At 43.0% G+C, this 23,020-nt stretch overlaps 2 protein-coding genes across 2 annotated transcripts; both read left to right on the top strand.

The window, feature by feature from the left end:
- Positions 1-3,545: 3,545 nt before the first annotated feature.
- On the top strand, positions 3,546-16,632 carry otop1 (otopetrin 1; the record flags this gene model as incomplete). The annotated part of the gene is made up of 6 exons (XM_079511147.1): positions 3,546-3,930; positions 4,461-4,597; positions 7,326-7,384; positions 8,384-8,514; positions 11,569-12,476; positions 14,223-16,632. The coding sequence occupies 6 exons, from the start codon at positions 3,546-3,548 to the stop codon at positions 14,391-14,393; spliced, it is 1,791 nt and encodes a 596-aa protein (XP_079367273.1). The 3' UTR covers positions 14,394-16,632.
- Positions 16,633-20,380: 3,748 nt separating this feature from the next.
- Positions 20,381-21,809, top strand: drd5a (dopamine receptor D5a; the record flags this gene model as incomplete). Its single annotated transcript, XM_079511148.1, has 1 exon — positions 20,381-21,809. The coding sequence occupies one exon, from the start codon at positions 20,381-20,383 to the stop codon at positions 21,716-21,718; it is 1,338 nt and encodes a 445-aa protein (XP_079367274.1). The 3' UTR covers positions 21,719-21,809.
- Positions 21,810-23,020: the final 1,211 nt, after the last annotated feature.

Genomic DNA, 23,020 nt, shown 5'->3' with positions numbered 1-23,020 from the left:
TTTGGTTGAATTTCTTTATCTAGTTGATTTTACTCTTGTTTCATACAACTGAATGTATCCAGTACAGTGAAATTATGCTTTCTGAACCCGACAAAATTCACTTTTCATCTATTGAATAGAGGAAGGGAGCGCTGCCGTGGTCCTTTGTTTGTTGAGCTGAATACAGGTGCTCGTTGGCGAGGTTTAATCATGAAAATAAAGAAGAGGATCTCTGTTCCAGTGAGGTGAAAAAAGCCTTTATTGTAAGTTAAGGCATGGCAAAGATCATTACACAGAAAGGGAGGACCAACGCGTTTCGGCAATCAGCCGTCGTCAGAGTCCCATAGTTATGACGTGCAGCAAGACATCATTATATAGCGACCATCATGATTGAAAACACTTGACAGCAATCAGTGTCACTGTCAGTCTAATACATGTCAGCACAATAAATGTCAATGTAGCATCAATGTCCACACATTCTACATCATAACAGTTAAGTCCATACAGTTTCAAATACATGGGTATAAATTAAAAAAATATCACTTTTTATCTACTTTGAATTAAAGCATTAAGGCGTTTTCTGAGAAGATTAACGGTAATTCTAACCCTTTCCCTTGACAATGTTCGTCCCGATGTCATGACGTGACATTTAACTTGACCTATATGATCTATTGTGATCTATTGTTAGTCACAAGCACTTGTTAATACTTTTCATTGGTTTAATATTTATAAAACTCACAGAGCACAGACACACTTAATCACTTACTTAATGACTTGCCTCCCCCTCTCTAAAATAGCAGAAATAGAAGATCTACAAGCTCAAAACACATTGGGACACATATTGGTCTTGTAAAGGCCTATTCATACACCAGTTTTAGGTGATAAGGTGACCACCGGAAACCAGTTGCGTGCAAATACATTTTGAGGGGCAGGTGCTCAAGAGAAAAAGGGCACCTTGTGCCACGCGTGGAACTGCCGAATGCCTTAGTGTGTGAGATTTATAGATCTTTGGGCATAAATTATATATTGGCAGCTTTTAATGCAGAATTGGTTGATGTCACCATGGGCCTCATACTGTACACTGTACAAAAAAACGAACTTTCAAAGGGGCACTTTGCTGTCCAGAGGATAAAGGGCAGGTACTGTAATATAACAATTCCTTGATGAATACACAGGACAGCAATGGAAACAACCTCATGGCTTTTTGTTATCCTTTTCGCTTATAAGCGTATACTGAGTGAGAAACGTATATTTGGGAACCTTTTCATGTCAAGGACCCCCCCCCCCCAAATTATATGTATTTGGCCGCTGACCCCCATTTCAAAATATTTTGTTCCAGGGACCCCCAGAATCAAGGATTTTAGTTAAAAATATTCACTTTTTATCACAATTTATATACTAAAGATTTGCGCACATTTTCACAATTTTTCTAAAATAGCAGATCTAGCTTCTATATCTGCTATCTTTGCAAAATCGTGACTCACTGATTGATTGAATCTTTTATTTCACAGTATGCAGAATGGGTACATTTCAAACGAAAGTACAGGTCAATACAAAAACTATATAGAACCAGAAAAAGCACAAATACTTGTTTACATACAATAACATGATGCAGATGCTTTCTCGTCTTTTGGGGGGTTAAGATGAGAAAAGGAGCACTGAAAACATTGAGTGGTGATCAAAATAAATAGATGCCGGTTTCCATACTGTTCCTGCATTTTCCTTACAACAGGACAATGAACTCGCAGCCATCATAGGTCTTCACCTCACTGTTTGTTAATTGTTCAAGGACAGGTATAGGATATGTTAAAAAAACAAAACAAGAAATAGATGTGAAACGCCGTGGTCTATTGCACATTGATGCTTGAGACTGTGGCTGACCTGCGGCCCTCAGGAATCCAGAGAGGAGTGTGTCTTAAATAGAATGGGAGCCATTGTGAAGCATTTGCCTGCATGTATCAATTTCACTAACTGCATATTTCTGTCTTTAATTTACATGTCCGTTAATATTGCAATTGACTGTTAAATATCACAATGTTGATTTAAAAGTCCTTGGTTGAAATGTTCAACTTTTTATTGCTCCATTGTCCCTATATCACTGCAATCAGTGCCCCACTTTGTTATCAGCACTGTATATATAGGCTAGTGATTAACTCAGTGGTTTTCAAACATTTTCATGTCAAGGACATGTCAAGAATGTATTTGGCCGTGGATCATCAGAAAATATGTTTGCTATATAGGGGCCCCCAGATGTTTTAATTTGTATCATTCTTGCTAAATCCGGCGTATTTACATGGCATTGTATGTGGTTTTCATTTTTATGTGCCCTTCCAAATAAACATGTTCATGTTTCACATTTTTTGCAAAAGAAATTGCAAAAAAATATATATTCAAAAGCAGGGACAAATCATATAGGGTATAAGTGGTAAAATGTGATGTTGATGCTATATTAATTACTTTCGTTGGGGACCCTCTGGAACCCCCCTCAAGGACCCCCTAGCCCCTAGGGGTCCCCGGGCCCCAGTTAACTTTGAGAACCACTGAGTTAGCTCGTCTGCATAGGTCGGGCTGTATATATTTTAAGACAGATGTTGGATATAGGCCTATATAGGCATGTCCATCATGGACACGCTGCGCATGGATGGCTTGACATGTTCTGCTTCGGTAATCGGTGGGGCCGCTCACAAAAAGCCTTTTGTGAATTGGGACTAATGAAATTCGATTCGTTTCTTTCACCCTTGAGAAGCAAAAACGTCTTTCACCACATCGAGGAAAGTGGGAAAAGACGAAAGAGACCGAAGACCGAAGAGCCAATGAGACGGTGAGACAAGACATACAGATTTGTTTGGAGCGCTTGTTCTTGTTGTAAAGTCACGCCAATTGCTCACAACTCACACCTGTAAAAAAAAGAAAAAAGTCGCACCTTGGTGAAATGCCATCTTATAGGCCTGACACTCGATAGCCACTTGAAAGGATTTACCGGTAACCAAACTTGGATAGGCCTGGCAGCTATAACTGGATTTGAGTGGAAGCCAGCCTATAGGCATATACATTTTTAAGATACATAAATATTGTGGATAATTAGTGTTTTCTATCTTTAGCCTCGTTGAATCTTTGGCATATTCCAGTCCATTCATTCCAGCGACACACGGAGGGCTCGGGATCACCAAAGGAGGACTGAAACACAATCCTTCATTTTCTAGTGACTCAGCGAGTCGGAATACGGACGAGGGAGATAAAGATATTTCAGTTCGCTTCGGTACTGTGATACAAGATGACAACGGCATCTATCAAATCCAGTCTCAGAACCGGGGGGGACATTGAAACGACGCGTGAGCACTGAGCCAGCTCCGGAGGATTGAATGAGCATGTTTGGCACGGTGCATATCCGACTGAATCACCACCTTGTGGCAACAGGTTACGCACCCATGGCCTCCCCTGAAATGCACTTATAGCGCCACGGAATTGGACTTTTCTCTTCTCTTCTTTTGGTTGGGACTGCTGCTGTGCGGGTGTGGAACTTAAAAAAAAAAAAAAGGTTAAAAAAAAAAGAGAAAAAAAAGGCCATGGTGGAGCACGGTGGCCTGGATATCATGTGCTTGAACAAGTACTGTCACAGCTCGTCCTCGTCGTCCGGCAGCTCCTCCGAGCACGATAAGACCATGTTCGCCAAGCTGAGGCTCAGCTGGTCGGACGGGGGCTATCCCAGGAAGAACGCGGAGATCCTGAGCGGCCAGTACGGCACCAACGTGCTGCTGATCGGCGTGGCCCTCATGCTGGCCATCGCGCACCACGGCCCCTCCGTCAAGGAGGAGCACCTGCTGTCCTTCATCACCTGCCTGATGATCCTGCAGCTCATGTGGATGGTGTGGTACATCCTGATGAAGGACAGGCAGAAGAGCCACCGGCAGCCGGAGAAGGACGTGCACGCCACGACATGCTGGATAAGAAGTGAGCTTTGTTTTTTGCTTTGCTTCTTTGGCACAAGATTGCACTCAGTAGTCCTATATAGGCCTATATATATATATAGGCAGCCTACATGCATGCGTAAAATGTTGATAATTTCAACCATTATGTCGTTGGCTGTTGCTGTTAGGTGGGAAGTCCAAAACCTTTCCTTTTTTATTATTATGGAAAATAAAAGCTTTTCTGTGATGAAGTAGGACATTCATTTATTAAAAAAGAGAAATTTGGACATAAGGTTTCTGCCTGACAGGCAGCAACAGTATATCCAAAAAAGATGGCTATTTGTATTGAAATGTTTCAAATGTAAACAAGTTAGTATTGTAACTAAGTAATATTCTAATTCTTAGTCCTGAAAGCTCAGGGCCCCGAGCTCACCAAAATAAAGGAAACCAAACCATTTGGTTTAGTTGTGATGCAGCCATGCATGTGCATAAATGGGAGTATTAAGTTTCATTGCTACCACCACCAGTGATACTGAATAATGATCTTTATCTATTTTTTTTCCTTCTTGGCAGGTGGTTTATCTTTGCTTGCTCTCCTATCACTGATAATGGATGCTTTCCGTATTGGGTATTACGTGGGCTATCAGTCGTGTGTGTCGGCTGTTCTTGGGGTCTACCCTGTCATCCATGCAACTCACACCATAGCACAGGTACGTTTACTATGCTATACCTTACTGCCAAACGTCTGAGCAGTGATGGAAGAAGTAACTCACATTGTTTATTACAATTTAGGCATTTAGCAGACGCTCTTAATCCAGAGCGATTTAGGCCTATAAGCATTACTTAAAGGGCAACTTTAGTTTTTTTCAACCAAGGTTCATGTTTTAGGTTGTTATTAGAGAAAGTAAAAGATGAGTGTTCATTTCTTTTCATTTGCTGCTTCCTTTAGTTTTAGGGATTTTAGCTGTTTTTGATAGGGGGGCGGGGGCATTCGAACATGGGGCTAAATAGGCCTATGTATTTTTTATTTTTTACAAAATGTTATAGCGATTTATTTTTTTATTATTTTCTATAGTCCTACTAGACCCCAAGAAATTACATCTGGCCACAAAAGATCACAGGATCTACTGAATGTGAAGGAGGCCTACTGGGGGGTAGCCATGTCATAGACTCAATATGTCAGTTTGACACATTCAGTAGATCCTGTGATCTTTTGTGGGCTCTAGTAGGACTATAGTAATTAAAAAGTTATAACATTTTGTAAAAGCCCCATGCTCGAATGCCCCCGCCCCCCTGTCAAAAACAGCTAAAATCCCTAAAACGAAAGAAAGCAGCAAATGAAAAAATATTAACCTTCATCTCTTACTTTCTCTAATAACAACCTAAAACGTGAACCTTGGTTGAAAAAAACTAAAGTTGTCCTTTAAGTGAAAGTATCAACACGGGTGCAGTACTTAGTTTAGACAGTATTTGGTTTAGACTAGTCATTGGTTAGACCAGTCATTAGTCCTACAACTACAACCTATCTCAAATAAAATAAAATAATGCAAAAGAAACAACTTTATTAATTGTTCAACATTTCATGACCCATGGGATTAGTGCCTTGGAGGTTTGTGGATTAGAATCTAATCAAACCTGGACAGAGGGGGAAAGGAGATATGCAGAGAAGCAGTGGATTTTAAAATTAAACACCAAATTTCCACACGGCTTAAACAATACCAATCCAATAGGCCTACAGGGAACAGGATAGTAAACAAACCCTTAAATGCTAAACTCCTAAATGGCTCTTAATTAGAGCAGAGCCAGGACAATAGCAGTAACACAAAGCCAGATTCAAAATCAGACCATCTTGGTCTGAGGTTGACACTAATGGGCTTGATGGGTGGACTTAATCCCCTCAAAGGTTTAATCATCAAGGTTGAATCATCAATCAACACTTTAATCGTTGACCTCAGAGGTATACGACTGGGATTAAGCCGGACTAAAACTAAATATAAGATTGAGACATTTTTTAAGACTAAAACTTAATTGCCCAGACTCTTCTTCAACCAAGATGGCGAAAGCAAACATTCTTTGTTCGGTACTCATACAATAGTTTGGTACAAAACACTGAAGTCCTTAAACCAGAAACCTAACCTCCCACGGGGCAGCACACCTAAACCTAACCTTAACCCATGTCTAACCAATGACTAGTCTAAACTAAGTATGCACCCGTGTCCGTCCGTTACCAGCTAATCTCCGGCACCGTTAACCCGGTCGATGCCAAATTTTGCACGCACACCCCCTGGATGCCAACGATGAACCTCTCCCCAAATATTCCAGAACGGCCTGTTATAGCGCCACCAGGGGGCCGACTTTTGATTTTCTTTTTTAGCTATTACTCCTCCAGATTCTGTCCAAAGATCCCGCAAATCGTTACACACTATCTTTATAGTCATGTGCTCAAGTCGGATCTATCATGATATTTCATATTCCATCCTAATTGGCTATAATTGGCTTTCAAAGTTTGCAGGATTGGCCCGTTTGGAACAAAAAGCCTCAAATCATGAACGCAGCATGCAATTTACGGGAAATCTTTCACGCACTTCCTTACTAGGCTGAGGAATATATCCCACCCTTTTCACATTGGCCTGTTATAGTGCCACCAACAGGTGGATTTTGGCAAGACACATGTTTTTGAACAAAATGCCTCAAATCATCCAATTGCCATCAAAGGCATATGAAGAAATGGCACCCGTTTCACATTGGCCTATTATAGCGCCACCAGGAGGCCACAACAATTTACAATTTACAATTTAGGCATTTAGCAGACGCTCTTAATCCAGAGCGATTTACATTAAGCAGGAACAAAAGCATGGGAATACATCACATATGTAAAATGCATTTATCGCGAAACATGCGTAAGCTAAGAACGTGACTAGAACATATCTATATAATGACACTATACATATAAACTATAACTAGAACATATCTATATAATGACACTATACATATAAACTATACATATATGCTATACTATGCTGTACATATATACTATGAAGTGCTATGACTACATACAATGCACTTATTGTGCTGTCTACATGACATGCTATAAGTCTGTTTCAAATGCTATATAAGTCTAAGAAGTGCTGTCTAAGGGGGGTAGGGTAAGTGCTATGGGCCATGATGGAGTCTGAAAAGGTGGGTTTTCAGACTACGGCGGAAGATCGGGAGTGATGCTGCAGTTCTGATTGCAACAACCTGACCTGGCTTGGTGGAGACCTGTGCCCAGTGGGGCACTTTTTCTAGTTGTAATTTTTCTGGACATGTTTACACACTACAGTGACTACACAGTGGTGATAAAAGCTGTGATTCATATAGAGATGTAGTTTGAGTAATGATTTCTCTTTCACATATTTTAATGTACATGCTTTCATTCATTCTGTACTTTTATCTTAGGTGCATTTTCTTTGGTTTCACATCAAGGACATCATCAAAACCTTTGAAACGTTTGAGAGGTAAGAATCGTGTGACCATAACCTGCCTATACTTCAGGATTCAGTTGAGTGTTGTTTCTTCTGTCGTCTTATAGCAAGACTGCTTTGATGTCACTGTCCAGTGTTGGAAGAAGTAGTACAAATATCAATACTGCAATGTAGACATACTCGCATGTAGATATAGACTAGTAGAAGTCGCGTATTCAAAATGCACTTGAGTAAAAGTACAAAAGTGTCGGCATCAACATATACTTATATGCCGATCTTGCATATATATTTTGTCCAAAAGGCCAAAATATTTTTAGGGCTGAATTGGTTAGTGTTGTAATAATAATAAAAACTAATAGACTAACTAAAGTTTTCATATGATTTTAGTGGAGTAAAAGTACAATATTTGCCTCTGATATGTAGTGGGGGGTAGTATTGAAATGTATAAATACTGAAAAAAAGTAGAAATAAAATAAAATGTACATAATACTTAAGGAAATGTGCTTAGGCAAATGTGTGTTAGTTACTTACTTTACACCACTGTCACTGTCATCATGCAAACACGTGTGGCCACACAGGATGCTATAAGATCTGTCGGTCATGTCATGAACAGACCACATGCCATTATATCCTATCATATCCTACTGAACTAGACATTTGTAGAATCGGGCAGTTTTCAGAAGTTTCTGTATCAGTGGTTCTCAAACTATTTTATGTCAAGGACCCCAAAAAGTATATGTAATTGGCAGCCGACCCCCATCTGAAAATATGTTGTTCCAGGGACCCCCCCATGCAGAAGCAAAGATGAGTTAATAACGTTCACTGTGAAATAATATATATTCAAAGATTTGCGCCGTATTTTCACAAATTTCCAAAAATTGCAGATCTACAAGCTCTTAACGCTGCACTTGGTGCCACGCTATGAGCTTGTAGATCTGATATTTTTCAATAGCTAAAGTATAACATAATGGCGTTCCCGTCCCGAACGGCTTAATGGGTTAAATGGTTAATAATGCCTTTCTCCCCTGTCAGATTCGGTGTCATCCACGCGGTCTTCACCAATCTTCTGCTGTGGTGCAACGGCGTGATGTCAGAGGCCGTGCACTTCTTGAACATCCATAAGAGAAGGCTCTCTGCCCTGGGCTACGGAAATCTCACCATAGGTAAGCACGGGGGGCCAAGGGGTTGACCGCTGGCTTGTACTAAGTAGGAAAGTACAATAGTCCACTTGAGAGCTCCCCTCAATGCATGAAAGAGAAGGGGAAGGAGAGGAGGGCCGCGAGGGTAGGGAGGTGAACTCGCCAGCTCCGGCGGGTCTTGTTTGGGTCGGACGTCCCTCTATTAGGTTTCAAGGGACGCGCAAGCATTACTAGCAACCAACCCAGCACCAGTGCCACCCTCCTTGGCAACCCCCCCCCACCCCACTCACCCTCCCCGGTTTCCGACCTCAGACAGCTTTGTCCGAGGCTGGCTACTCCCAAGGGCGCTGCAATTACAGTAACTGATACATCTAAGCCAGGGGTTGGGGGGTTCGGCTGCCCCTTCATATCCGGCTGACTGCGAGGCTGGCTGCGTCCTGGCTGTTGTTCCCTTTTTAATTAAAGGGAGCAGGAGCATGGTAGTGCCTTGTGAGGGGCGGTGTTGGGGAGGGAGATACACAGGACCTGGGTTTTGTTGACAGGGTCTCTAGGGGGCAGCCTTCTTACTTGTGTGTGTGTGCGTGTGCGTGTGCGTGTGTGTGTGTGTGTGTGTGTGTGTGTGTGTGTGTGTGTGTGTGTGTGTGTGTGTGTGTGTGTGTCCTGGTTCACCAGGACTGAGCAAGTACAAAAGCACATTATCTTGTCTGAAAAGCCATTGGTGTTGCTTTTATGAATTGTCTCTGTTATGTTATTAGTTAACCAAATAAAGACAGATGGGTTATCTGCTGATAACAGCCAGCAGTATACGTAAAGTCACAGCAGATAATGTTTATTAGAGTGTAATTCAGGAATGAGACCATTACATGAAAAGACATGGCTAGCCTCGTTTTTGGTAGAGATCTTTGCATCACAGAATGCCTAGAACTTCCCCTCAAATCCCCAACATACTATGTGTAAAACATAAATAAGTTGTTATGCAAAAGTCAATAATGCTTTTTGGTAAGGTTATCCCGATCACGTTTTTTTGCTCCTGATCTGATTTCGATCATTTGATTTTGAGTATCCGCCGATACCGATTTTTCCGTATCCGATATTTATGTATTTATGTATTTATTTATTTATTTATTTATTTATTTATTTATTTATTTATTTATTTATTTATTTATTTGTATATAATAGATATAACAATTTACAATTACAGTTTAGGCATTTAGCAAAAGAGCATTATGGCTCTTATAATAATAATCAAGAACCAAAACATGGTAATACATCTGATTAGAGATGTCCCGATACTGTATCGGTATCGGAAAAGTATCGGATCGGCCCTTATTTGGTAATATCGGATCATATCGGTATCGGCAAATATGCCAGTCTAACCAGGAGTGGAGTGGAGTTTGCTTTCGAGTTGCCCAAACTGCAAGTGCACATTTGAGTGAGGAGTCTGCTATAAACACAACACAAGATAGATAGCTATATAAACACTATTCCCAGTCAGTGGACTTCATAATACGTTTTCTTTTAATTATTATATATATTATTTTCTGGTATCGGTATCTGTTAACACAGAACTTGTGGTATCGGGATCGGATCGGAAACGAAAAAAGTGTATCGGGACATCCCTACATCAGATACATAAAAAATAGTCATCATGAATCATACGTAAGCTAAGAATCTAACAGTGGAATATCTATATAATGAAACTATGCGTATACACTATAGACAGTAATAGTATAGAGTGCTATGTCTACATAAAATGCTATCTAAGTTACATACGTTTAGCCTTGCATATGCCTGTAAGGTCACCGAGGCTATAGGGCAAGTGCTACAGGCTACGATGGAGTCTCAAGAGGTGGGTTTTCAGACGACGGCGGAATATTGGGAGTGAGTCTGCAGTTCTAATTGAAATGGGAAGTGCATTCCATAGTTTTGGAGCCATTAGGGAGAAGAGTTGGGACATGTGGAACGTTGTCCCGGCGTTGTCCCGGCGGTGTCCCAGCGTTTTTAGTGAAGGTACTTCCAGCTTCCCTGCATTGGCTGATCTGAGCGGGGGGGGAAGCATCAGAGTTTTGTGCAGGCAGCGACCGGGAGCCAATGGAGGTAACGGAGAAGAGGGGAGACATGTGAGAATTTTGTCTGGTTGAAGACCAAGCGAGCTGCGGCATTTTGGATCAGTTGGAGAAGCTGGAGACATGTTTATGTCTGTACATTTGTAACCAAAGCAATACATAAAGTTTTTGGTTACAGTTGAGTAGCCTATATAATAATATATAATATATTAATATCACTAGTTTTATTATAGTTTTGTTAATTATGTAGAATCACAAGTCAACGATGCAATGTAGTTCCGCAGTGCTCTGTACTGACGTGTTGATACTGTTGGGCATATGCATTAGACCAGTGGTTTTCAACCCGTGGTCCGGGGACCACCAGTGGTCCTTGAGGGTGTTCCAGGTGGTCCCCAGCTAAATGATGGAGAGTTTGTAACCAAATGGACCCCTATTAGATCTTTAACTCTTGAGAGCATACAATGAAACTAAATGGTCGACCCTTACAGGTTATTTTGGTTTCATTTTACGCTCTCAAGAGTTAAATTATTGTTAAACATCTGCATTACTTAATTTACAAGAATGTAGAAGAATTGTTATTTTGATTGTTTGTTATCTCTCCTATGGTACCACATCAATACAATACAGCAAGGATGGAATTAGCCCTTCACTAAATCCCACCCCAATAAGCGATTGTCCAATGCCAATCCAAATAGTTTAGCAACGGTTGCTGCTATGCAGGTAAAGCTTTCTTCGCTGCTAACGTGCCTAGGATGGGTTGGGGAGGGACTTAGTGAAGGGCTAATTGTGGACAAGATCTTATCTAAATCTTGGGTCTGAGAGGCTAAATCTCATCAAATGGTGGTCCGTGGCTTAAACGCTGAATAAATAATGGACCTTGATATGAAAACGTTTGAAAACTACTGCATTAGACCATAGGGGAGATTCTGTTAGAGAAGGGGAAGGAAGTGGAATGTTTTGTCTTTTTTTTGTGTTGTGTGATGCAATCACATCTCTCTGTTTTGCATTCCAGTACATACGGAGCCTCACTGCAACTGCACCACCAGTGCGTGCACGATGTTCTCCAGGAGCCTCTACTATCTCTATCCCTTCAACATCGAGTACCACATCTTCGTCTCTGCCATGCTCTTCGTCATGTGGAAGAACATCGGACGGACCATCGACCACTCGTCCAACCAGAAGCGGCCGGCCACAAAGACCCACGGCCTGGTCCTGGGCCCCATCATGGGCCTGTTGGCCCTGGCCAGCACCATCGGCGTCCTGGTGGTCTACATCATCCACGTGGAGGAGTCGCTGCAGACGCGGCAGTCGGCCATCTCGATGTTCTACTGCTACGGCATCGTCATGCTGGTGTTCATGTGCTCGGCGGCGGCGCTGGGCCTGCTCATCTACCGCATAGACCTCATGCCCATGGACAGCGCCAAGAACCCGTCGCGGCAGCTGGACACGGCGCTGCTGTTCGGCTCGTCCGTGGGCTCCTGGCTCATGTCCTGGTGCAGCGTGGTGGCCGTTCTGAGCACGGGCAGCAGCCCACCCTACCGCTGGACCAACCTCATGTACTCGCTCCTCGTCGTCTTGGAGAAGTACCTGCAGAACCTCTTCATCATCGAGTCCCTGTATCGCCAGAGGCAGAACGGCGAGAGGGAGGACCCCGAGCTGCCAGCCACTCCGGAGATCTTCTCGGTGACCTCGTCGCTGGCCCCTCCGTACAACGGCATCATCAACCGGGCGTACGAGACACAGGAGCGGTCCTGTGTCACCATGGAGAGCGAGCAGGAGGAAAGCGGCCAGGTGTACAGGGGTCCCAGGAAGCCGTCGGAGGTGCCGCTGCCGGTGGGGAACAGAGTCATGGAGCCCCCGAGCATCAAGAGGCAAATCCTGAAGAACATCGCAGTCTTCCTTTTAATGTGCAACGTCTCGGTGAGTCTATTTTAAGATTTGAGATTCATTTGTTATACGAGAGGTGTTCACAATATACCTATGACCTTAACAGCTTAAAGGGATAGTTCAGATTTTTTGAACTTAAGTTGTATGAAATACTTGCCATTAATATAGTGGTTGCAACTGTATTAATTGATTGCCCGAGTCCTGTGGTGGGAGTTCTGCTCTGGTTTTGGTGAAATATCAAGTAGTTCCGGTCATTTTGTGGGGGGCACTGGGGGCCACGCAGTAAAAGTAAATTAATCCACAAAACTAACGTCATTTGTATTGTTGACCTATTTATAAAATATTAGTGCAACTTCCGTTCTTTTTTTACCCCTCTATCACACAGAACTATGTTTTTTGTGTCCATATCACTACGCCCAAAAAATAGTTCCATGTGATAGAGGGGTCAAAGTTGAACGAAAGTCACGCTAATATTTTAGAAATAGGTCAACAATACAAATTACGTTCGTTTTGTGGATTCATTTACTTTTACTGCGCGTGGCCCCAGTGCCCCCCACAAAATGACCGGAACTACTTAATATTGACCAAAACCAGAGCAGAACTCCCACCATGGGACTCGGGCAATCAATTAATACAGTTGCAACCACTATATTAATGGCAAGTATTTCATACAACTTAAGTTCAAAAAATCTGAACTATCCCTTTAAATGCCTAAAACGTATGGCATACCTTTGTCCAGGTAGCCACAGACGTTAAGACGGCTTTTGATTAATTTGCGTTAATCCAACTTTGAAAAAAGAAAATAGCATTTTTAGCTAACCACGTCCACGTCAAAACGGCCAAAATCCCTGCGAGCACGTCTTTATTGGCATTATGGCTCAAAACGAGATGAAATAAGCATGATCGGTGCGTAATAAATCATTTATCCAGCCTCCTGCTAATGAAAACAGTGATCGAAGCGCTAGTAGGCCTAGTTGGGCCTCCGCAGATCCCCCGGTCTAGACAATATTTCAGTTCGAACAAAAACAAAGACCGCCCCATCTGCGTTCATGTTACAGATTCGCTTGGCACTGGCTCCCTAAAGCTCTACTCTCTAAAGTGATGTAATTATTTGTTACAAATCGGTGTTAAATAACTCGGGATTCAGAGAGCGATCGTTTCTCCTGTTTATTCAGTAACATGGGTCTCACTACAGCTCTCTAGTGAACACAAAACACATTTACATGTCAGGATACCAATTTTATACAATCAGGAGATAGAACTCATACGTGATAGAGGATTAGCTAGTACTATAGTCTATTTGAAATCATGAAACAGTGGACAAAAGTGGAACTGGAACACTATGAAATTAAAGCTGATGACTGATCTTTGATCCTCTCTCCTGATTGAATAGAAATGGTGTCCCGAACTGAAAATATATATTTCTGTTACTGACAAAACACTGACACTCCGGAATATGAGGCTTTGACTTTCTAATCAAAAAGTTAATTTCTTACCAATTAAATATCACCTACACTACTTTTTCATGGTTCAGAGAGTAATCCGTTTGCATTCAAAAATAAAACCCTTTGCAAACATTTCATGTAGAACTTGAGAGTGAATGTAACTTTCATAAGATATTGATATATCTTACGTAAGTATACCCCTTAAAATCTGTCACACACTGCCTAACGTCTGACTTTGTACTTTCACTTTTTGTAACTCACTACCACACAGTCAAAGTTTTAGGCTCAGTTTTCACACTGTTAACTTGATTTGACGTTCTTTCCATCATTACAGCTGTGGATCCTCCCTGCCTTTGGCTGCCGGCCACAGTACGATAACGGACTGGAGCAGGAGACGTTCGGCTTCAGCATATGGATCACAGTTCTCAATTTCGCCATTCCCATGAACCTTTTCTACCACATGCATTCCGTGTCCTCGCTCTTTGAGGTGTTCCGCAGGGTCTGAGCAAAGCGAAGAGGAGACTGACAATGCTCAGTAGCACGCACAAGAACACTATAGGTCCCCCCTATTGGCCACTGGGAACGTGTCTCGTATAGCACAAGTCAACCAGTCAAGAGTCACTCACACTTAAACGTGGAAGAGAGTTGTGCAAGAAAGCTAAACGCAGATCGCTATCGAAGAAAATGAACCTGTTAGAAACTCTTCCTCTAAAGAATTACTTCTCTAAACCAACAAAAGACGTAAAACATGGTATTGAAAATGGTTGTCTTCCAAGTATTTACCTATCCCCCCACAAAAGGCCCTGTTGCTTTGTATTGCCGTTCCATTTTGATGGGTCTTCTCAGCTTCCCGACAGGTAAGCTAAAATTGATACATTACATATGATATTTTACATGCCAGGTTTTGAATGGTGCAGTAACACAACCGAGCTTGAACCGTTTCACATGGACAACTGAAAGTGTACTTTGAGATACATGCTGCATACGTGATACGGAGGAAGTAACCACATCTCAGTTATAAATTCATATATTACAACCGAACCACTCAAACACCTCCTGGTTTAAATCAAACAAACAAACAAAAGAGAATAGTACTGTATTTCACAAAGCCAGCAGTGCAACAGCATACACCTTTGAATGTTACTGTGTTTATGTTTGAAATGTGTATAGTGTGTAATGGATAACGTTCTCATTTACTTCACTTAGTAGTTCAAGTAGTTCAGTGAATTGGTATGGAGTACTTGAATTACTAAGCTAGTGATGATCATCTTAGCACAGAACTATGCTTATAATATTCCACATGTATTGGACAATTGTTCTCAGAACTGTGCACTACTACGTCTTGTATTTGCCTCTCTCACTCATTTAAGTTCTGTCAATGCTGCCATCCTTGTATGTGGATGGTTTATTTTATGTCGAGCAACAAACAATTTGTTGTCTTCTATGTTCTGTATTACGTTCCACTATTCTCATATAGACCCCGGCCAAGTCATACCAAAGACTCTAAAAATGGGACCCAATGCCTCCCTGCTTGGCACTCAGCCTGGGGGTAAGTCCCTGCGACCCCTGTCCAGGGGTGTACTTGCACATCAAGCTGCCTCACGCAACAGAAGCAGGAGGTAGGCACCTGCCCTATGCATGGGCCACATGGCTTGTCTACGCTTACTTACTTAAGTGGCATTCACACCAGTATGCTTTACTGCATATTGTCGGAAAGTGCGCTTCGTTTGGGCAGGTATGAAGGCTCAATCAAATTCGGCTGTGCATCAAACAAACAAATTCTAATCCTCCAAAAAAAAATCTGGTTTCGCTTCGCTTCAAAGCGCAGCAGAGTGCGGATCACTGCAGGTGTGAATGCAATCGCATTAAATATAGGGGGTGAATGTGCCATTGTGGCATGAAGAAGTTGGTATTTGGCACACGATGAGGAAGGAGAAGGCATTATTTCGCAGCAACGCGTAAAGGTGTCCCATGGATAGACGTGGTCTAATGAAGAGATAGAAGCCCTTATTGCAATATGGCCAGATGATCATATATCAAATATGCTGAAGGTTAGTTACAGTAGAACAATGCAGTGTACAGGATATATAGCGAGAGAATGGGGCGATTGGGTTCCATCGCACATTTGCACAATGTTGCATGTCTCATAAAGAGTTTGTGCTCACCCCCGGACTGGGAATCCTGATGGGCGGCTCCGCTGATCTGGAGTCAGATAAAAGTGGTAACTGTGTTTGTGTAGACAGTATGCTACTCCTATTAACCTACCAGGTTTATTACCAGAGTATGTACGTCCAGTCCCCGACACACTGCATTCACAAGGTCCTAACTATTACTCAAAGTATAATTTGAACACCATAGATCACCACCATAGAACACAATTATAAAGTTCATTGCTGCGTTTCCCTGCTGCGGTTGACACAGGCAGTGTGAATGCAAACGCAGCAAATAAAAAATGCAAGAATGATGCAACTCCACCTCCCAATCGCAGTGGGTCTACCAAAGTAGAGGTGAGAATGAGACCATAATACTGGTATCATGCAACTGTGTTCAGAAGGAAACATAAAGATTAGGGTTGTCTCGATCTGATCACGTGATCGGAAATCGGGGCCGATCATGTCATTTTGAGATGATCGGATCGGGAGCAAAAAAACACGATCGGGACATCCCCTGGTATCAATATATCCATATCATGATGTTAGACTGCATATTGTCTGTGATTTTGGATATTTTAATATTGTGATATGGGATAAGTGTTCTATAAAAATATAAATATCGGATCGGGAAAAATCGGTATCGGTACCCCCCCCCCCCCCCCCCCCCCTACAAGCTTACGTGTTGTGAGCTTATAGGCATATCAAAACATTTTTGGACGTTTTTGGCATTCCTAAAATAGGGATGCCAGGTTGAAAGTTGTTATACTGGCACAATAATCGTATGAACTGAATTGAGTTGAAATTAAATTTGTATATATTTTATTTTATTTTAATTCTTTATTTTATTTTTTTACATTTTCCTCCCCACCTGGGGACCACGACCCGGCTTTGAAAACCTGCTACAGTATGTTGATCCATGGTTAAGATATTTGTATTATACAATTTTAACATCAATGGGATATTTCGTCAAATGTCTGTGGTACACAGACACGTTGCACGCTGGTGAGGAAGAACAGCCTCTACCACGGCTGTACTGCAGTGGTTCTCAACCTGTGAGCTTATAGATCTGCTATTTTCACAATTATGCAATTTTTTATAAAATATGATTATTTTTGGGGGTAAATACGTTTACATCAGCATTGGCATTATCGCATTCTGTGAAACTGTTGTTTTACGTTATGCAATAACGTAAATCCTGTACAATTTCATGTTAAATCTGTGTATTCTGATTAGGCTGTCAAGACTTTCCGAAAGTTCTCAACCCGGTGCTATCTACTGTATGTGTTTCTCAGTACAGTACGTGCCAACTTGTGGTAAATGCTTGTTTTTATAGGTGCAAAGAAAATGCAATACTATATCAAGTTTTGTAAATATTGCTGAGCTGATGACAATCAATATACAAAACACTGATGACACGATTTTTGTGAAACTGTAATGAATGTGGTGCTCATAAGAAATTATGCGTACTCTAGTGATGAATGTATATCTTTTGCTTTCATGAAATAAAGAATAGCTGTCCTTTTTCATTCAATGTGTGGATGTCATAACTTATTGGGCAGATTACCTGTATACCCTCATTGGTTCTCAAAGTGGGGTTCGGGGACTCCCAGGGGTCCTTGGGGGAGGTTCCAGGCGCACCCCATGCAGCAAAATGTGTTAATATTAGCATCACAATAATTTTAACCATTTTATCAATTTTCTATCCAAAAATATACATACAAGCTCACAGCGTGTCACATGCTTCGAGCTTGTAAATCTGCTATTTTTGAGAAAATTTGAAAAATCTTTAAAGTGTTGAATAACTATTAAAACAAACAAAACGTGAATCTTCTCTTCTGGGGGTGTCCCTGGTCAAGTGTAAAATAGGATAATGCATAAATTGCTGTCCACTGATTTGTAGTAAGCCTATAGTTAATCATTCTACCGCACGATGGCGCCATGTAGCCACGTTTTGGGAGACGATTCAGGCAAGTCGAGGGGATTCGCAGTAGATATGTGGTAGTGTGGTACTATTTGCTATATGTGTAATATGTATATAATATAGGCGTATGGAATGGCATTTGTCTTCATTTTCCTTAATGAATATTGGCTTTATTTAATTAACTTAAAAAAGCACTGCATGTCACGTGCCATCGATCTGTGAACGCACACGAGTTTCAGAGATTGACATATTGTTTTAGTAAAAAAGTGAAACAGATCTCTATGGGTATTTAAAGAGCTACAATATCTATCTAAATAATTGTCCAGGGTAAACGGATACAAATATGAGATCTGCCGACTGTCGTATACAGGCCATTTTGCTTGTTAAAGGCTATTCCTGGCCAAATATCACCTGAAACACTCAGTGTTAATTGATGTTAATCCCCATGAAACAATTCGCTTTACTATACATAAACATGCCCGGATTCCTATGTTAACTAACACGTAATTCGTCAGGACATGCACGGCGCCTGTCTCTGACACACACACACACACACACACACGCACGCACGCACACACACACACACACACACACACACACACACACACACACACACACACACACACACACACACACACACACACACACACAGTGACACACACACACACACACACACACACACACACACACACACACACACACACACACACACACACACACACACATGACACAACCTGCAGATTCGGGTATGCAGGGCAGGCTGTATAGAATTTGGCACGGTTGCGCTCGGGGTTTATTTTGACATGGGTGTCAAAACGATTTGACAGGCATGTAGACACAACTAAAAATATCTCTCTGACGTTTCAGAGCCGGAAACACATAGTGCAGTGGTGGTCGTGTGCCCTGACAGATGTTATAGGCGCGCAACGCCGTGCATGCGGATGTGTGTGAGTGTGAGTCATTTAGAATAATGTCCCTGCTGGCGGGCGGGGGTTTGGGGGTAGGAGAGGTAAGGGCGATGTATGAATGAAACGGCAAACTCTCTCGTGCAGTCGACTCGACAGTGCGTCATTCCACGCACCGAAACACATTATATAGCCTATAGCCTCGGCCCTCGTCGGGTATCTAAGGCTGTCACCAGAACTTCACACATAGTCCTTTATATTTGTTTTTGTTTTTTCTTTGGAAATGTGGACAGTTGTAAAACCTTAATAACGTTGTGCCTGGTATGTTACAAGTTCATCAGAGCGTTTTTTCCCCTATCTTCAGCACCACGGATAGCTCCACAAACAGAGCACCACTGGTCCACTGTATAGGCTAGCATCCCGTTTGAACGGCTGTTTATTCACTCATAAAAGGTATATATTCAAATGGTTTCATAATGTGATTTTTATTTTATTTTATTTTATTGAATTTATTGAATGTATTTGAATACATTTGTCTTGTGAACAGCACGGGCCTCTTTGTCAAAGTCTGTATAGCACGTATATTAAAAAGGAAAAGGAAAGAAATAATTTGCAAACAAAACCATGCAGCACAATTAGGGTGACATACGTTTAATTCAATGTGTTTGTGATTATTGTTTGGGTGCTAGATAAGAGCTGCTGATGCTAAATACAGTTTGTTTGTCATTATACAGTGACACTTGTCGTCGTCGATAATGAAGACACCCGATGGGCCGATGCCCACCATCAATCAATGCGTCCCCACATGCGACCCCTTTCTAATTGTTCTATTAAATTCACATCACATTTTCAACACTGCGGTGTTGTGGAGGCGAGGCGCGCTGGCGTGGGTGGGTGGTGGCGCACGCGTTCACGTGTGTGTGTGTGTGTGTGCCTGTGTGGGTTGGAGAGTGCTCCGGGATTCCCTCCCCTTTTCTACTACCCTAACAAGTCACAATGGGCTTGGAGTATAGTCAGTTCAGAGCGGCAGCATCACTCTGGGCAGGGTGGCTTAGTTAGAGACGGTCGGACGGGCGAAGCTACAACATGCGCTCGTCAAGGCGCGCTGCTGTGCTTCAGCCTCTCCGCCGCGCACCGAACTCCCCGTTCGGTTGTTCAGCCTTAACCCTGCATCACTTCACTTCTGTCCTGCTCTCCCGTGTTTCCCACCACGACTCCAGGTCAGGATGGCGGCGGAGTGCGCCGCAGCCGCGGTCACAACAACAACAAAAACAACAAAAACAACAAAAACAACAAGAAGAACAAGAAGAACAACAACAGCATTCCGGCGAGGTGCCGCTGGTCACTGCGCCCGTCACAGCAGCGCGTAACGCCACGGACCGCAACTTCACCTGAAAGAGAGAGGGGAGAGGGGAGACCCATGGAGATGAGCCCCGCGCGCTACCGCGCATCGTCGGCGCACGTGAGCGACGCCGTGCCGGTGGCTCTGGGAGGAGGAGGAGACGACATGTCGATGTGGAACAACGGCAGCACCGAACCGGAGGCCACGTCCGAGTCCGACCCCCAGAGGGAGTGGGTGATGCGCACGGTCACCGGCTGCCTGCTGTCGCTGCTCATCCTGTGGACGCTGCTGGGGAACATCATGGTGTGCATGGCGGTGCTGCGCTTCAGGCACCTGCGCTCCAAAGTCACCAACATCTTCATCGTGTCGCTGGCCGTGTCGGACATGTTCGTGGCCGTGCTGGTGATGCCGTGGAAGGCGGTGGCCGAGGTGGCGGGCTACTGGCCGTTCGGCGCCTTCTGCAACATCTGGGTGGCGTTCGACATCATGTGCTCCACCGCCTCCATCCTCAACCTGTGCGTGATCAGCATGGACAGATACTGGGCCATCTCGAGCCCCTTCCGCTACGAGAGGAAGATGACCCAACGGGTCGCCTTCGTTATGATCAGCGTCACATGGACGCTGTCCGTGCTCATCTCCTTCATACCGGTGCAGCTCAACTGGCACAAAGCGGCCGAAGACGAGCTGAACTTCGGCGGCGCCGTGCGCAATAACTCCTCCACAGCTGGCGCGCACGTGCACGAGGAGAACTGTGACTCGAGCCTCAACGGAGAGTACGCTATATCCTCGTCCCTGATAAGTTTCTACATCCCCGTGGCGATTATGATTGTGACTTACACGCGAATCTATCGGATTGCACAGATACAGATCAGGAGAATAGCGTCGCTGGAGCGCGCGGGGGAACACGCGCAGAACTGCAGGAACAACAGGCTGGAGTACCAGCACCACAACACGCTCAAGACGTCCATCAAGCGGGAGACTAAAGTTCTGAAAACTCTGTCGATAATCATGGGCGTGTTCGTGTTCTGCTGGCTGCCCTTCTTCATCCTGAACTGCATGGTGCCGTTCTGCGACCGGCCGACCGACCAGGACGCGGGTCTGCCGTGCGTCAGCGAGACCACGTTCAACGTGTTCGTGTGGTTCGGCTGGACCAACTCGTCGCTGAACCCCATCATATACGCGTTCAACGCCGAGTTCAGGAAGGCGTTCGCCAGCCTCCTGGGCTGCCGCAACTTCTGCGCCGGCACGCCCGTGGAGACAGTCAACATCAGCAACGAGCTGGTGTCGTACAACCAGGACACTCTCATGCACAAGGAGATCGTCAACGCGTACGTCAACATGATGCCCAACGTGGTCGAGTGTATTGACCACGAAGAGACGTTTGACAGAATATCGCAGTTTTCTCACAACAACGACAATGCCACTGACTCGGTGTGTGACCTGGATGACTGCGAGGCGGACATAAGCCTCGACAGAATGTCACCGTTCACACGCAATGGATTACACTGACCTATATCATCATCATCTCGTGTATTATGGCTACTTTAACGTGATGTTGTTATTACCGTTATAAAAGTGACGTGTCGGTGTCCTAATAGGCAACAAGTGAAGTCTGTGTTCATTTGTTCATGAGGTTGCTTCCGTATATTTGAAGCACAATGTTTAAAAAAAGAAGAAAAAAAAGAGTTTACGCATCGCACAAAATAGTTGACTGTGAGAGCACAGTATTTTCATGTCCATCTATTTGGCACATCAAGAGGAAAACGTTTCTATTATGACTGGTTATGGTTCTGATTTGAAACACGATGGGCCTATTGCTGCTTCATAACCTTGACAAGGCCAGTGCCCGCCTTTTCATTGACTATATAATAATTATGAAAAGCGAAAAGGTAGGTAGCCTTACAGAACAGAACCATGACCATTTAATCAATGCAAGCTTTCAACACCATATTGCCTATACCTATATTATTTATGCGGGTCTGGGGACGGTCCAAAACTATTTCTGACAACAAGGGGAATGTTTTGCAACATTTATCTTCTTTCTTCTTCTTCTTCTTCTTCTTCTTCTTCTTCTGGCTAATTCTCATCAAGGGTCGTCACAGCAGATCATCTGGTTATAGTTGGTAGATTTGTATATGGCGTTTAATTTATGTTATGCCAAATGCAGTATTAAAGAGCACATCAAAGTGGGTCCTGGAGCACAAAAGTCACCTGAAGGTGGGTCATAATGTGCAGGCAGTGGCTCTCTGATGACACAAAACAAGAAAACATGAACATAAACAAATGCCATGATGAGACCCATCAGTTTTGTTTTAAAAAAAAATCGTAATAATTTGGATGGAAGGGGTGGAACATGGATACAAATTATTTTTCCCCAGTGTGTTTAATCTGAGATGCATAAAGGTTTCAAGGAATAGGCTACAATAATAGCTAGTCTACAGCAGTGGTTCTCAAAATGAGTCCCCCAGGGACCCTATAGGGTTCTTTGTGGGGTTCCAATTGGACCTTTATACAAGTCTGTAACTATGAGAGTTATACAGGTCTATTTGGTTCCCTTTCCTACCCTCTCAGAGTATTTTATAGTGTAAATTGGGGTCAAATGGGGGTCTGTAGCCTAATGCATATCAAACTGGGGGTCCTTGTTTGAGAACCACTGGCATAGCAGTGGCGGCCATTTTGTGGTGCCACAGATATAAAACACATTCATTTTTCCCATAGAGATTTACAAAAATATTTATAGAAATTGTGTTATAACCATCCAAGCCAGGTTCCTGTTGATTTGTGACCATAAAACATTTGATTTTGTGTCAA

This window comes from Electrona antarctica (genome assembly GCF_951216825.1).
Source record: "Electrona antarctica genome assembly, chromosome: 9".
NCBI lineage: Eukaryota > Metazoa > Chordata > Actinopteri > Myctophiformes > Myctophidae > Electrona > Electrona antarctica.
Note: the sequence above shows the minus strand (reverse complement) of the source record. Positions and strands in the feature narration are given on the sequence as shown.